At 41.6% G+C, this 14,832-nt stretch overlaps 1 protein-coding gene across 1 annotated transcript in view; it reads left to right on the top strand.

The window, feature by feature from the left end:
• FREM1 (FRAS1 related extracellular matrix 1) overlaps positions 1–14,832 on the top strand; it is a 564,068-nt gene that overhangs the window by 242,641 nt on the left and 306,595 nt on the right. Inside the window, exon 15 of the mRNA XM_086961404.1 lies at positions 5,203–5,455. Within this exon, the coding sequence (XP_086817530.1) occupies positions 5,203–5,455 (253 nt within the window). The remainder of the gene's footprint in view (positions 1–5,202; positions 5,456–14,832) is intronic.

Below are 14,832 nucleotides of genomic sequence, written 5' to 3'. Positions count from 1 at the left end.
AAGTATCTGTATTGTACCATGGACAAAATCAATTGTGTTCTGTAATGTAGTTTGCATGGACACTACAGACTCTGAAAGCTGGTCGCGTTCCTTGGAGTTACATGAACGTATCATCCTTATTTGCTCCGTTTAATTTGACTGACAAGCAGCGCATGCTTTCTATGCGAGATGCATCGTTTTCTATGTTGCACATTGAAAAGTTAGAATCTTTGCCCTTTTCTGTAGCTGAGGCAGCTGCTGCTACATGGCTTATCCATGGTGTTATTACTTTACCTTTTGCTTTATATAAATTTACTAATTGTATGCGTTATATTGCAATAGGGAGATATGAACCACTAGGCAGTGCTTTCCTACATGAGGCATGGTCTTTACCATACACGTACAGATGCCTGAAGGATGGAAAGGAAGTGAATCTGAATGGTGAAGAATACACACAGTCGCCTGACCGCTCGCTGGTATGCAGACACATCCAGTTGCATGGTTCTTGTAATCAGGACCGGCCTAATTTAGCCTGTGTTTTAAAAGGCACACCGGTTCCTGCAATAGTTCCTACATTTACTTTATTGACAAACGGTAGTTATTTACTTTTGAATAACGAGGAAAGTTGTGGGTTAATGGTCGGTATCGCCTATGTGGTTACTGTATCAGAACGTGTGGTGTGTTGCAAGAACGTGTTATATCCACCCACGCATGGGAATTCAGATGTTTCCATCTGGCCGCGCATCCCAACCTTGAGAGCGGAGTTCAATGGTTTGAGCCGAATAAGGGCTCTTTTGTCTCAAAAAGAAGTGGCCCTGAGCTCGGCCCGTGAAACTTATGTCCTTCCCATAGCTAATACATGCACAGAGGTGCAGGCACTTTTAAATACTGACTTGCCGTTTCATTTCTGCGAATTAGTACATCAGATCTTTAATGCCTCCTCCACGTCTGGCTTAGCTCATTTTTTTAAATTGGTTAGCAGTGGTCTCGTGACTACGTTTGAAAAGATTTTTGGTGTTATCCCAGCTTTCTTCCATTCAATATTTTCGAGCTTGTTTGGCGGATTTCCTGTTTTGCTGGCTTTAGATGCAGGGGTTTTGGTGTTATTCTGCTTCCTAAAACATGGATGCCCATCCTGCGCAAGAAGCCGCTCAGCCCCTTCTGACACTGTTTCGCAACCGGATGCTTGATTACTATGGCACCTTGCCGCTTGCGACCTTAAGCACGGCATTTGGATTATCGTTTCGATTTTCCTATTTCACATGTGTCCAGCCTGTGTTTCATTGCCTGAGCTGCGAATTTGACTGGGCCATTGATTTGTGTCTCTGCTTGCCGTTATCTCCTGAAGTCGATTTTAATCACCTGATGGGCCCCGTAGTTGCTCACAAGTTGATTTGTTCTGGCGAAAGGAATATGGCCTTGGCAGCGATGCATGGACTAATGGGTCAGTGGGACATCCCCGCAGCGACGCATGAGTTTCTGGCACATAGCGTTCTTGAGAAACCACCGAGTTGTCCTCTGATGTTGCTAGAGGGTTCGGTGTTGGAGGAGCACGTATGTTCTTTCCCATTGCTTAATTGGATGGCTGAACTGTTTTCGGATGATGACAGTGATTTCATGTTGGAAGCTGTGGCTACCTATTTTGCATATTCTATCCACCCATGAGTGGCTTTGAAGACTTTCACTATACAGGCACGTGACTTTTTAGTAATTCTGAATGGTGCCATTTTTCTTACGAACAATTTACATGATATGTTCTAGGCCTGGGATTTTATATTAGGCCTCAAGTTCGAGATTTTTTACATTTCTGTTTGGCCACTATAGACATTCATACATATTTTGTATTGTTAATTTTTTATATACATATACATACATTTAGCTTGGCTCAATATTGTTGAACTCTGCTTTCATGTTATGCCTTTATTATATTATTGGCTTGTTTCTTGACCGTCCTCGGATCATTGGGGGGGTGTCATATAGTTAATGCTTTTCTATATATTGTGTTAAGTTAGCATGAGTTTATTAAATGTTTAAACAACATATTTTCCTTCGGCTTCAGTTTGCACACGGCACATAATTATTATTGTAGCTTTCAACCTAGACGAAAGATGTGATTTATTGAGAATAATATGTTATTGCTCTGATATCAGTCGTGCCTGGGACACTTGGTACACTGTCTGCACACCGAGAGCTATAGCCTCTAAGAATAACCTAACACAAGGTTGCTGGGAGGCCTGATCCTCGCACCACATTAGATATAACACAAATAATATTGCTGCCAACATTGGGCTCTACGCGGGTTTAAGATAGAGTTACTGAGAATGCAAAAACACACTTGATGGTGCTTCGCATGAAGAGAGTTGGTAGCTGATGATGTGATCTTCTTCTGCTGACATTTAGAGGTATGGGCCCGCCCTGCTAAAACCCAAATGAGACCTTCTTAGATATAATATAGTATGCTAAATAGGGTGCGCGAAATATAGGTGATACAGATTTCTATAGATTTTTGCATTATAATATGCTATCACCGTTCGCTTACTATGGACTAGTGACTATGCTGATAACTCTGATTTTTATAATATGTATGTTGGTATTATATAAGATACTGCGTTTGAGAACCTTGCATTGAAAAATAAATATTTCAAACTTGCACGTGTGTTATTTTACTCCCCGTTGTGGTTTGAAATGATTATAGAGCGAAAGAGTGTTCATGTGTTCCACGATACCTGAGGTACCCTAAGTTCATGTTCTGGATTGTCTAAGTCATTGGGAGTTTGTTAGGACCAATGAGACACTGTAGCTAGCTCGGTAAGGGTATTTCTGATACTAAGGTGAGTTTTGGGTCACCCTAATTCACCCAGGTTCTAGATCTCTGTGCACAGTTCTGTGGGAGAACAGAAACCCTGCTACAATGGGTGTGCGATGAAATAAAGAAGAAGACGAAATCCTGTGTCTAGAGCTTCTTTACAGAATGACTCATGACATTCCCAGTAACACACATGGAAATCTGTGCCTGTCACAGCTTTTCATGCATATTCCCGGGAATGTTTGTGAATTCCAGAAAGTAGTAAATCTGCAGTTGCATGCAGGTGTATATCAACAAATGCACGTTTCCTTACATGGAAAATACCTGCAAAAAGCTAATCATATAGTGCAAATACCGTTTTGCTGTTTTTTCCACTCGCTGTTAAATGTGCAGTAATTTATGATTACTCATGCCTGTTTTACAGTTACTGAACTGTGGAATTACAGTTCAAAATTCAACAAACTTTTAATTGCCCATATCTTTCATTTGCCTAAGCAAATGGAAGTCTCCATAGTCAGGGCAACACAAAGCCAGAGGGTCTAGAAAACAAGAATTAAAATATTGCATTAATCATGAAACAATAATTAAAATAAATTATTTCTACCAGAAAACTGAAGAAGTACGTCTATTCATTTGTCAACGTGGTATTTTACTTCTAATTTCCATTATACATAATCACAAGGTTTATTTTATATTGCAATTATTTGCGATTTTAGGCACAGGAAAAAGCAGTGATATGTCCACCATGACATAATGTTTGAGGAACTGTCAAGCAAAGTATAAAGCACAGATCTTTAGGTTACAAGGCCATCAAATTAAGCATTAGACCATAGTTCCTCCCCCAGCCTCCCCATTTATGAAGGCATTTTAATTGGCCTGAACTTGCCTATCAAAATTGTAGAAGCCAGCTCCACAGAGGAAAGTGACATCTCCTGCTTTGTGCTGTACCTGCATGACTAACAACAAACCTTTTTGGGCTGTTTCCTAAAGAGAACATTACAATACAAGTGACAGATAATGTGGAGGTACATTTGTAAATTTGGGAATATATTTGCCATAATCTGTTCCCGTTTGTGTACAAAAGAGTGAGAAAGAGGAGTGTTACTCATTTGAAGTGTGGGCTGCCTGAACTTTGTCACTGATGCCCAGCCAGAATAAGCTTGAAGAAACCAGAATGTGCCATCTGAGTGTACACCTGCCACAGCACTAGCATGAAATGTTCTGTCTGACAGTCTCACCTCTTGGCGACTGCCAACTGGCCTTGAAGCTCAGATGCTGTTCATTATTCCCATACTGCATATTTCACCTTGGCCCGAGATGCAACTACTAAAGACAGAATGCAGTAACAAAGCGTCTCATGTACTAAGATTCCAAATAAGAAATCGTAAATTGCGAAACATTACGATTTACAATTTTGTATTTGGAATGTACAAAATTGTGTTTGGTAGAAGCGGTTTTGTTATGCGCGCCCACTTCTATCTACCACATATATTGGTATTTTGTGAAACAACCTATGTATTAATACGTTTAAAAAAAAAACAAAATTCTAAAACCTTTATTGAAGATTTAGACACTGCAGAAGCATAGAGTTACACCATTGCAAAAGAATATTCAATTACGATATGTTGTACAAAATTAAGGACAACCTGATACAAGCACTGCAATCAATACAATCAAGACATAAATCGGAAATCCGCCAGTAGCAGAGCAGAGAAATCATCAGGGAACATAAAAAGGGGGGCAGTGTGGGGTAGGGGACGGAAGGGAAGCCTGGAGGAGGAAACTCATGGATCTGCACTGGGAGCTGCCGTGGACGAAGCGCTGACGGGGATCGCGGGAGAGGTCGCCGAGTGCTGGGAAGTGTGACTTAGGAGATAGGAGACAAGTGGGCACTAAATATCCAGCGGGCGGGCTCTAGCGGGCATTAGATCCCAAAATTCGGACAAGAGAGTCTGGCAGTGGGAAGGATCCTCTAACCAAAGGGACACCTTCGGTGCAAGTCAGCGACCCCAGCACATGGAATCCCTGCGCCGCACAAAGACTAACAGCATAGCAATCAGCCTACGGGAGGCATCTGGGCAAAATTTGACAAAGCCTAGCTGCCTAAGAGGCAAAGCAGAGGGTCAGGAGGGAGCGGGAATGTAGTGATGTCGTAATCAACAGCGCATACCTCACACCTTAGGGCATAGCGAGGCAAGGTGGGAGAAGTCAAAGGGGGCGCAGAGCAGCGCAGGCATTTGTCACTGGTAATGAGGCCCATGTATTAATAAGTTGATTTATAAACGTCTTGATTGACAGAGGTCTTAAACTAGAGACTTTCTCACAGTAAAGTGCAACAATACCTTAATGTTGCTATCATGCTAAAGAACTGGTCCCTTTTAATTGCTAAATGCTTCCCTGTATGTGGTTTGTGGTAGGTGCTGCCTGTGAATGATGAGCCTCCTGTTATGAAAGACGGTCTCCTTCCAACCATCCAGTGTCTGGAGGGAGAGGAAGTAGTTATCACTTCTGAGTACATATATGCCACGGATGCAGACAGCGATGACATGAGGCTGATGTTCATGATTGCTCGGCAGCCGCGCTATGGAGTGGTGCAGAAAGAGGGAGTTGTTGTGGATTGCTTCTCCCAAGCAGATGTTATTTCAGAAACTGTGACGTACCGACACACAAGTAAGTAAAACTTATGAAGGGCTTTATGTTCTACACTGGGATATATGGGGGATGGTTGGCAATAATTGTGTTGAAAAGGCATGTTGTTTGCTTAGTTAGAGATTGTTGAAAAATCAGGTGCTTCATGTAATAAATCAATTGATACAATGCCAGGCAACTGATCCTCAGTCCTGATGATGATCCCATATTTTTACTGGATTGAAACGTCATCAACATACACTCTGATCCGTTACACTATCCTTTGTAGTATTTTTGTTTTGGGTGCTGTAGTGTTTTAATTTTAATGAAAAGTGATCTAAAAGTGTTATATTAATGTTGCCACTGTTTGCTTGCCTGTATATGTCTATATGTTTTTTGTTTTCAGCTTTTAATACCTGGTTTTCTGTGCATTTTTTTTTTGCTCTCTTGGTCTTTGGTTTTGAAAATTATTCAAGCTGTGGTAATTCAAATTTTTGTTCGAATTGTAGTAAAAAAAATGTAAACCTCTGAACATTAAATGTGTTTATGGAACTGCTTTTTGTACCCATAACGACTGTATTTCTTTTTTGTTAAGGGTATTCATTTCCTCATCACTTTTCCCATCTGCTCTGTTTTACATATCGTATTACATGTCATGTAAGAAAATATGCACTATTTGTAGCTCTGAGAACACTGAATGATGTAGAACCTATGAATTTTTAGAATTTGCTTTGTAAAACCAGAGGTACCAGGTCATTAGTCAAAAGTGGCCAATAGGAGTACGTGAGGGATCGTGCGATTAGGTTTCTGAAAGGGGACTTGATTATCTCTGGCAATTGTCAGGTCCTTCCAGGAAAAGTCTTTAAGAACTGTTTCTGGAATTCGTTTTTCACTGAAACTATTCATGGAGGTCACTCCTTCACCTTCTGCACAGATCTTAACAAATCTTAGATTCCGTCTCCTGGCCTTGTTTTCTATATCCTCATTTTTTTCTTTTTCTTTTCCTCTTTATCAAGTCACTTGAATGTAAGTTCCAGACCTTCATTCTTCCCTTCTACTTCTTTAACTCCTTTGTCAAAGCCTTCTATTTTCTGGTCTATTCGTTCTAATTGGTCACAAATCTCTGCAATCTCTCTCCCATTTGTCTCTCCTTTGTAATTGAACTCTTGACCCGCAACTGGTCTTTCTGCAATAAATCGATCAGATCTGCCAGGGTTTTAAACGTTCTCGGTCTAAGTACTTGAATCTCTTTTTCTTTGTCAGCATGCTTTCTATAACGCACTTCTATTTTCTGATAGCCCAGGAGCTGAGCTTTCCTATTTGATTCATGCAACCTTCTCCAAGAAAAAAGAATGATGTCCTTGTACAAGTTGATAAGGGTCTGCTCCAAAATCTGAATCGCCATCAGATTCTATATATTCTCATGTTTCAAGGGTCTTAACACCCAAGACTAAATGTTGTGAATTGGAGTCAGAGTCCAATATAAAGTCAGATTTGGTTTCAGTCTCTTCCACCTTGGTCTCCATGTCCTGCTCTACTTCTGGTTGTCAATTTTTAGATCCCATTATGGAGAACTTTTGTCGGAGTTTGGGTCTAGACAGAAACAAAGTCCATGTGAGCTGGGTAGGGGTAAGTGTTCTGGCTGATTTCAATAACTACACATTTCTTTGACCAGTGTACACTTCTGTTTTGTGTTTGGTCCCTAGAAAGCACTGTGTCCATTCTTCAAAAGGTTTCCAAAAGTTCCTTCATAGTGATTATATAATTTAAGTCTGCTGGTGAGAATTAGAAAACCCAGTTACTGGGTGAATCTGGCCAATGCTTGGAATTCGCTGAGATCAAACACCTCCCATAGCACTATAAAAAGCATCCAGGTGAACAATTACTTAAAATTCTACATTAAGATGCAACAAAATAGTTTGCCCTAGAAAAACACTGCCTTAAAAAGCAAAGGGCCTGATCATCTACTCCTTCTGCAGTGGTAGAAATCGATCTTATGATCACAGAAAACTGATAAATTATAATAATTGGCAAAGCCTACAAAACTCTGAAAAACTTTAAATGAAGTTGCTGTAGGTGGTTGAATACCTGCTGACACTTTCTTTTCATCCATTTTCATCAGGGCCGGACTGGCCATAGCTGGCATTTCCCAGGGGGCAGGAAGGGGTGGGGGACGTTTTTGGAGCAGTGGGGTGTGTTTTTGTTACTGAGTGCCACATTTGCAGCAGTGCTGCAATATAGGCCCCTAGTAATGAAAGCAGCAGTAATGGAGGGGCGGTTTAGTTCAGCAGCAGTACTTTACAATAGCACCCTCATCCCCCTCTTCCCCGGGGGTCGGTCCGATAGAATTTCCAGTGTTGCTTTGTGTTCTCAGTCCAGCCCTTATCTTTATCCATCTCAGGTGAACGCCCACCGCAACACCCAATGCCCACCCCTTTCACGCTAAGTATAGTGTGAAAAGGGGCCTTATTTTCGAGGCAGCGTTAAGCCACTTTGGCTTAACACAGGCTTGTAAATATGGTGAAGCCCATATCGCCACCACAACGTTAAAAAAAAGTGACATTATGTTGGCGATAGGGGTTTGCAAATATGCCCAGTAGTGCCTTAGTCTATAATTTCTCTAAATGTAACCCCTGTTGTAATTTGGTTATCCCCTCCAAGATCTGCGATAGAGTAGTGTCAGAATCTATTGCTCCGGGTGTATGGCATCTTGGGCCATACTATCTATCAGAGTTCACTAACCTTGAGCTCAGAATCCAATGGGAGTGATGCACTTTTCTGTCTCTCACCACCTCCACCAATGACCATGTACAAAGGAATGTGAGGGCCAGTGTTAGAAAAGGAGGAACGAGCAATGGGATAAGACAGGAAACAGAGACAGGGGACTCCACCCCCATGACTCGTCACTTCTGTTGGCCAAGATGTTTGCAGAATGTAGTGAATATGTAAAGGAAAAGAGATATCTTATGTACCTTGCCATATATGGGTCTGTGCTTAACTGTAATGGTGAATAGATATACCTTATCAATATATATCTGTAAACAACTGTCTATACTTTGATATGGAATTAGTAATTCCTGAAAACGAAACATTCATAGAATTAGTACCTCACATATGTTCATTAACAATTCTCCCTATGACTTAAATAACTACCTCAACCTTTATCACTATGCATTCTCTGTGGATGATGAGTTATAGTTTCTTATTGTCTCTTGTAGGGCTGCAAGATAACAAACGAAGTTCATATTCTTCTGTTCCCTAGTTTTAGCAATTCATATGTGCATACAAGATCTCTAATACCTTATACTTTGACATTCATAGATGGCATGAGCAACATTGGGTAAGCTGAGAATCTTTACTGATCTGATGAAGGATAACCCTTCGAAAAATATAGTGCACCCAGACTTAAATGAGTTCAAATAAATATTTACAATATGGTTCAGATTTGTGCAAAAATACAACAGGACTTTCTGAATACCTCGGTATCCCCAATGTGTCAAGAATCTAGGTGTTATTAATCCAACAGGATCATAACCCTCTATTCACTTTTGTAATTGTCGCAGATACATGTCTTAAACAGTCAGTAGGAATGGTAAAAGAGAGAGAGAGAGGGAGAAAGAAAGAGAGAGAGAGCAAGAGAGAGAGAAACAGCACAGATCTTCGGGTGTCAGCTAATAGTGTGATGGTATCAGGGTACGTCCCTCATGGTGGAGGGCATTCAAAGGGTAAGTGGGATACTGGATATCCATACCTTATCTCTCATTACGAGGAAATAGCAGTAGCAACACAATTTCCCTATTGTTGATACATCCACCAATGAGACTGTGATGATTGCAGTGGTAGGCCAGAAGACATTCCCCCGAAAAGCACTAATGCCTGTAGTGGGAGGAATCTGAGACAGCATAAAGCCACAAAATTTGCGTAACTATGTTGGAGGTATAAGGAACCGAAGGACTGACAAAGGGAAAACAAAACAAACATGTGCGATGTATATATCAGGAGACAAACTTTAAACAGTAGGAAAAAACCAGAGCATGGCGCAGTTTCCAGGCTTTGCGCAAATTAACTATGTGCCTTAATCTGTAGATGGACGAGGTCTGACCTTGAAGTAGGAGTCACACAGAGAAGAACTCCTACTAACACTAGTCCACTCACCTAACATGTTAGCCGCCTTCTTCCAATTCTACATAATCACCAACCTCTTTGTCTCTGTCGTAATCCCTGACCCTTCAAATTCCTGACACAATGTACTTCAGTACAAATCCACAAAACATAGAGAAAGCTGAGCTAGCTTAGAGCCACTAAACCAGCCTTACTACTTAGCAGGAATAGGGAACCTAGGGCCCGATGTAGGTGCCCTAATACCGGTCGGAAACGGCCGAATTCGGCCGTTTCCGACCGGTATTACGGTTTTCAGATGTAGGGCATGCATTTACAGAATCCACAGGGCCACAGGGCTTTAAGAATCGGTATTTTACCACCCAATCCAATTGAGTGGTAAAATACAGAATCCAGGTGTGCATGCACATCTGTGCATGCACACCTGTGCCATGTGACAGACAGACATGCCCTTAGGGCATGTCTGTGTGCCACATGGCACACGTGCCTGAATTCGGGGTGCTAGAGGGTGCCAAAGTGACACCCCCTGCACCCTTGCACAAATCGGTATTTACCGAATCGGTAAATACCGATTCGGTAATGACCATTGATTCCTATGGGCTTCAATGCCCACAGGAATCAATGGGCTTTACCGATTCGGTATTTACAGAATCGGTAAATACCGAATCTTAAAGATTCGGTATTTACCGAATCTGAAATACCTACATCCCCCCCCCCCTCCATTTTACCACTTCTTAAATACAGAATCGGTATGATTCGGTATTTAAGAAGTGGTAAAATGAACTTACCTACATCGGGCCCTAAGGGACCTGCAAAGGGAAAACAAAACAAACATGTTGAATGGAAAGGCTGTTTGACAAGCTGTAAACAGTAGTTGAAAAATCACAGCAAATCGATCAGGGTCTAATTTATGAGATTTTGGCGCAGGGCAGGTGCCACAAGGAATCTTACTGCCCTGCGTCAAAAGAAAAGGGCAGGAATTCACCATATCTATGAGATACGGCGTTTCCTGTCCTTTTCTCCTGTGCTGGTGCACAATGGGCTGCCATGTGCCAACGCAGGCACCCTCGTCCCATTGTGCAAGGGTGTCTGGATTGTAGGGATGAATGTTTTTGTGCAGGATGGGACACTTTCCTGCACAAAATCAATAACGAGAGGTGTTTTCCTCTTTCTAAGTGTGCTGCAAAATGCAGCACACTTAGAAAGAGGAATTAAATAGGAGAAATAAGGATCTTTCTCCTTGTTGCACCTCCGGCGTTAGAATCCAACACATTCCCAGGTTTATGATTCCTCGTAAATCTAAGAATGATTCAGATTCCATGGGTGAAGCATGGGAATGCCCACAGCGACACCCATGGAATGCCCATTTCAAAACAGTATTCTGCATGAAAGGGGCATATATTTAAAGGCCATGAAAAGTAACCCAAATTGGCTTTGCGTGGCCTTGTAAATATGCTGCCGCACATTGCTCTACCGGAGCATCAAAAAAGTGACGCTGCAGTGCACAAAAGTGCTGCTATGGCACTCATACTTGAGGCCCTCAGTTGCCAGGCACTGAGCAAATGAACTACATGCCTTCATCTGTAGATGGACCAGTGCTGATCTGGAAGCAGGAGTCAAGAACTCCACCAGGGTGTTGAAACATTACACATATCATCACCTTACATTTTAGCCGTTTTTTTCCTGTTCTCCACAATCTCCAAACTCTGTGTCTGTGTCGTAATCCCTGACCCTTCAAATTCCTGACACAATGTCCTTTAGAACAAATCTTCAAAAAAAGTAAATAGGTAATGGCAAAGGAAACCTGAGACCTGCATAGTAAAGTCCTGGCTGCAGCAAAATAATTAAATCACGATTGACTAGCAAATACACTGTGGGCCATGAGGGAAGTACAACCCAAAAAGCAAGATAGCCATTGTCTACAAATTAAGCAAGTGTTCATGGCCTGCTGGGGATTGTGAGTTATTTTTGGGACATTGCCACGTAATGTATGTATTTGCTGCATGTGTGAAGCCCCAGTCCAGACAATGTCAGTGTACAATGACCATCAGCCTTTCCTTCCTTGAAAGAAACTGAGGGGCATATTTACAAGGGCATTCTGCCACAGGAACACAACTTTTAACGAGATTCGTGTGGAGCAATGCCCTGCTCCATATTTACAAAGTGGTATTAAGCCACTTTTTCTGGCTTAAAGCCACTTTATAAATATGGTACCCTTTCATGCAGATAGCTGTGTGAAAGGGGCGTGCAATGGGTGTTGCTATGGGCGTTCCACCACAACACCCGTTGCTTTTTCATGCTGCCCCAGATGTACCAAAGGTGTGTAAATCTGAGGCCGCGCCAAAAACTAACAATATGCAAGAGTACTCATTTAAATGGCGATACGAGGAGAAATACTGTTGTTTCTCCTTGTTTTTGCTTTTTCCATGCGTGCTGCATTCTGCAGCACACATAGAAAGAGCAAAACACCATGAATGATTGTTTATATGCAGGAAGGTGTTCTCTCCTGCACATAAACAATCATTTAATAATGACGATTTGCTGCTTCTATGTGTGCCGCATTTTGCAGCACACATAGAAGTAACAAATCACTAATATTGATTGTTTATGTGCAGGAAGAAACACGTTCATGCACATAAAAAATCTTTTTGTAATTCAAATGTGTGATGGAAGCAAATATTTTAATTAGATCAACCCAAATCAGGACACTTGGTGAGACACAAATGATAAATATTCACTAAAACCCCCTTTCCACACATTATCACTTGTGTGCAATATATTTTAATCAGTAAAACGGAATGTCTGTACAAAGTTAGTGGCCATTTCAATTGAAAATATGCTGCCTGTAAATGACAGTGCACTACCACAGGATGCTTTAGTTACATTAAAAAATCACCCGCCTCATATCAAATATAGTTAGGTGACTCGAAAACGTTTGTCATTCTAAAAAGTTTGGAAACCACTGGTTGAGCAATATATGGGCATCCCAGAACTATGATTGATGGCACCAGCCAAGACTCTGATTGACTTCGAAACACACCCTTTAAATCCATCTATACTATCTACTTTCTTTATCAATAACTGCTTTATACGTGTAGTCTTTTTGAGACAAATCTTAACCTGTGTTGCTGTTCAATCTGTTTGTACAATAGGAGTATTGAATAGAGCCACAACTTTTGTTGGCAAAGTGCCAGTTGGCATTCCTAATCCCCTAACGTCATTAGAAACTATAGAGTAAAAAGCAACTGAGTTTTGAGTACATTCAGAATGTACATTAATACAGTTAATTCCTAAGTATTACTAGCAGGAGGCATCAGAATATAAGCAGTGGTGGCCGGCACAGGTAAGTGCGGATGGTGGCGGGGCAGGGCTGTGATGGGGAGGGGGAGTCAACAGACGACAGGATAGGTAAAATTAAATAAAAAATAAAATAAAAACACTTACCTTGCGCTCGCCGGAACACTGAGTCTTTTTTTAATGTAATTTTACCTATCCCGTCATCTGTCAACTCCCCGCCCGCCGCACCCCTTTTACCTGTACCAGCTACCACTGAATATAAGGTTGTAGGTACAGCCAACTACTTACAAGGTTTTACCTATAGTCAAGAAATCAAGATCATTTAAAACTAACTAGGAGAATAAGCTATCAGAATGCCTCAAATTACTAAACCAATATCAGCCTTTGTTATTAAGGAGAGTAATTTGGTAAAGAAGATCCTGCTTCCTTAAATGTCTTTATTTGTTCAGTGCTCTATATATATTTGTTCCTGCATCTTTCATTGGAACACTTGATGCTGCCATTTTTAGCATTCTGCAGATATTGCCTCCACTATGGTGGAAGGATGGTATGGGGCAAAGGGAGAAAGGAGATTTCACCCAATTCTTCATTTTATTATTGGGCCTGTTTTGGTCGGTGGTTCATGGAAAACAATCATATTTATCCTCTCAAGACCTGTTCTGACATTTTGGACCTGATTTAGAATTTGGTGGGCAGGGTACTATGGCACAAATTTAGCTGAGTGCCCTGGCCACAAAACTGATGGTCCCCTCGCCCTCTTGAGAGTTAGGCGGACTGCCATGTTTCTGATGCTTCCTCCACCATCTGAATCCCTACACCAATGGCCTAATGAAGTTGGGGGTCATCTGTGTAGGTATAGCAGACGTTTTGCTCTATTTAGTGTGGACTGTCTGATGTATTGTTTTCCTGCTTGAGACAACAGAAAAACTAGAGAAATGTCCCCCAAACCCTAGGAGAAAGCTACTAAAGTAACAGGGCCATTTCGGTTTTGTTTTTCAAAAACAAGCTCCCAGTTTGAGAGTTTGTTAATGAAAAACTGAAAGATTTGGTCAACAGCCTCCTGAAATATGACATGCGTTCACTAAATTTTCAGTGCTGTCAGAGGAGCTGTCGTAAAAGCAGCTCCTCTGAAGGCACAGAGATTTCCATAGGACCAGCAGAGATTTCTGCATATGGCAGGTAGTAGTCAGTCAGTGGCTGAGGAAATACCTCAGCAACCCTGAAGGGCAGTGCCCTGCCCTCTAAACTTTAAATCAGGCCCATTATTTTCATATAAAAAGAGATCTCTTACCCAAATTTGGTGTTCTGGGGCCTCATTTATGAGAAATTACGCATTGCTGCGTGAAAGCAGCGATGCATCACTTCTCAGTGCGCACTCCTTGTGACATTCCTGAAGTGTCATATTTAATGTATGACGCATCATGTCGCAAGGAGTTACAGATACGTCAGTTTTTCTGACGTATCTGTAAGCGCAAAAGTGAAAGGGCCTGCATCAGTCTTACGCCTGCTGTGAGGCAGGCGCAAGATTTTGATGCAACGTCGTCCTATGAGATTTCACTGCGTCACTTCTACGACCCTTTCTTGCGTTAATATGCCCCCCTTGCATACATTATACCTGGCGCAGGTATAATGTGGCGCAGGGGTTTACAAAGTGACGCATCTACCTAGATGCGTCACTTTGTAAATATGGCGCAACAAGGCGCATTTTTTACGCCACTAATGCGTCACAAAAAGTGACGCACCGGCAGCGTAAAAGTGACGCACAGCCTCATAAATGAGGCCCCAGGTTCTTTAAGAAGGTGCAGCTCAAATTGGGAACTTGTATACGACCAAGATTTTAGTGATTTGATAAAAATTATGATACCTTGTGCCCATGATGTATCCATTAATTGTTGGCATTGTTTACAGCTGCCAGTTTTTACCAATGGACATTGCCTGGATTGGAAAGCAGGTTCATTACCAGATACTTTATCAATTCTTATAGGTTCTGAAGCTATGCTGCG

Source organism: Lissotriton vulgaris, chromosome 3_1 (assembly GCF_964263255.1).
Source record: "Lissotriton vulgaris chromosome 3_1, aLisVul1.2, whole genome shotgun sequence".
NCBI lineage: Eukaryota > Metazoa > Chordata > Amphibia > Caudata > Salamandridae > Lissotriton > Lissotriton vulgaris.
Note: the sequence above shows the minus strand (reverse complement) of the source record. Positions and strands in the feature narration are given on the sequence as shown.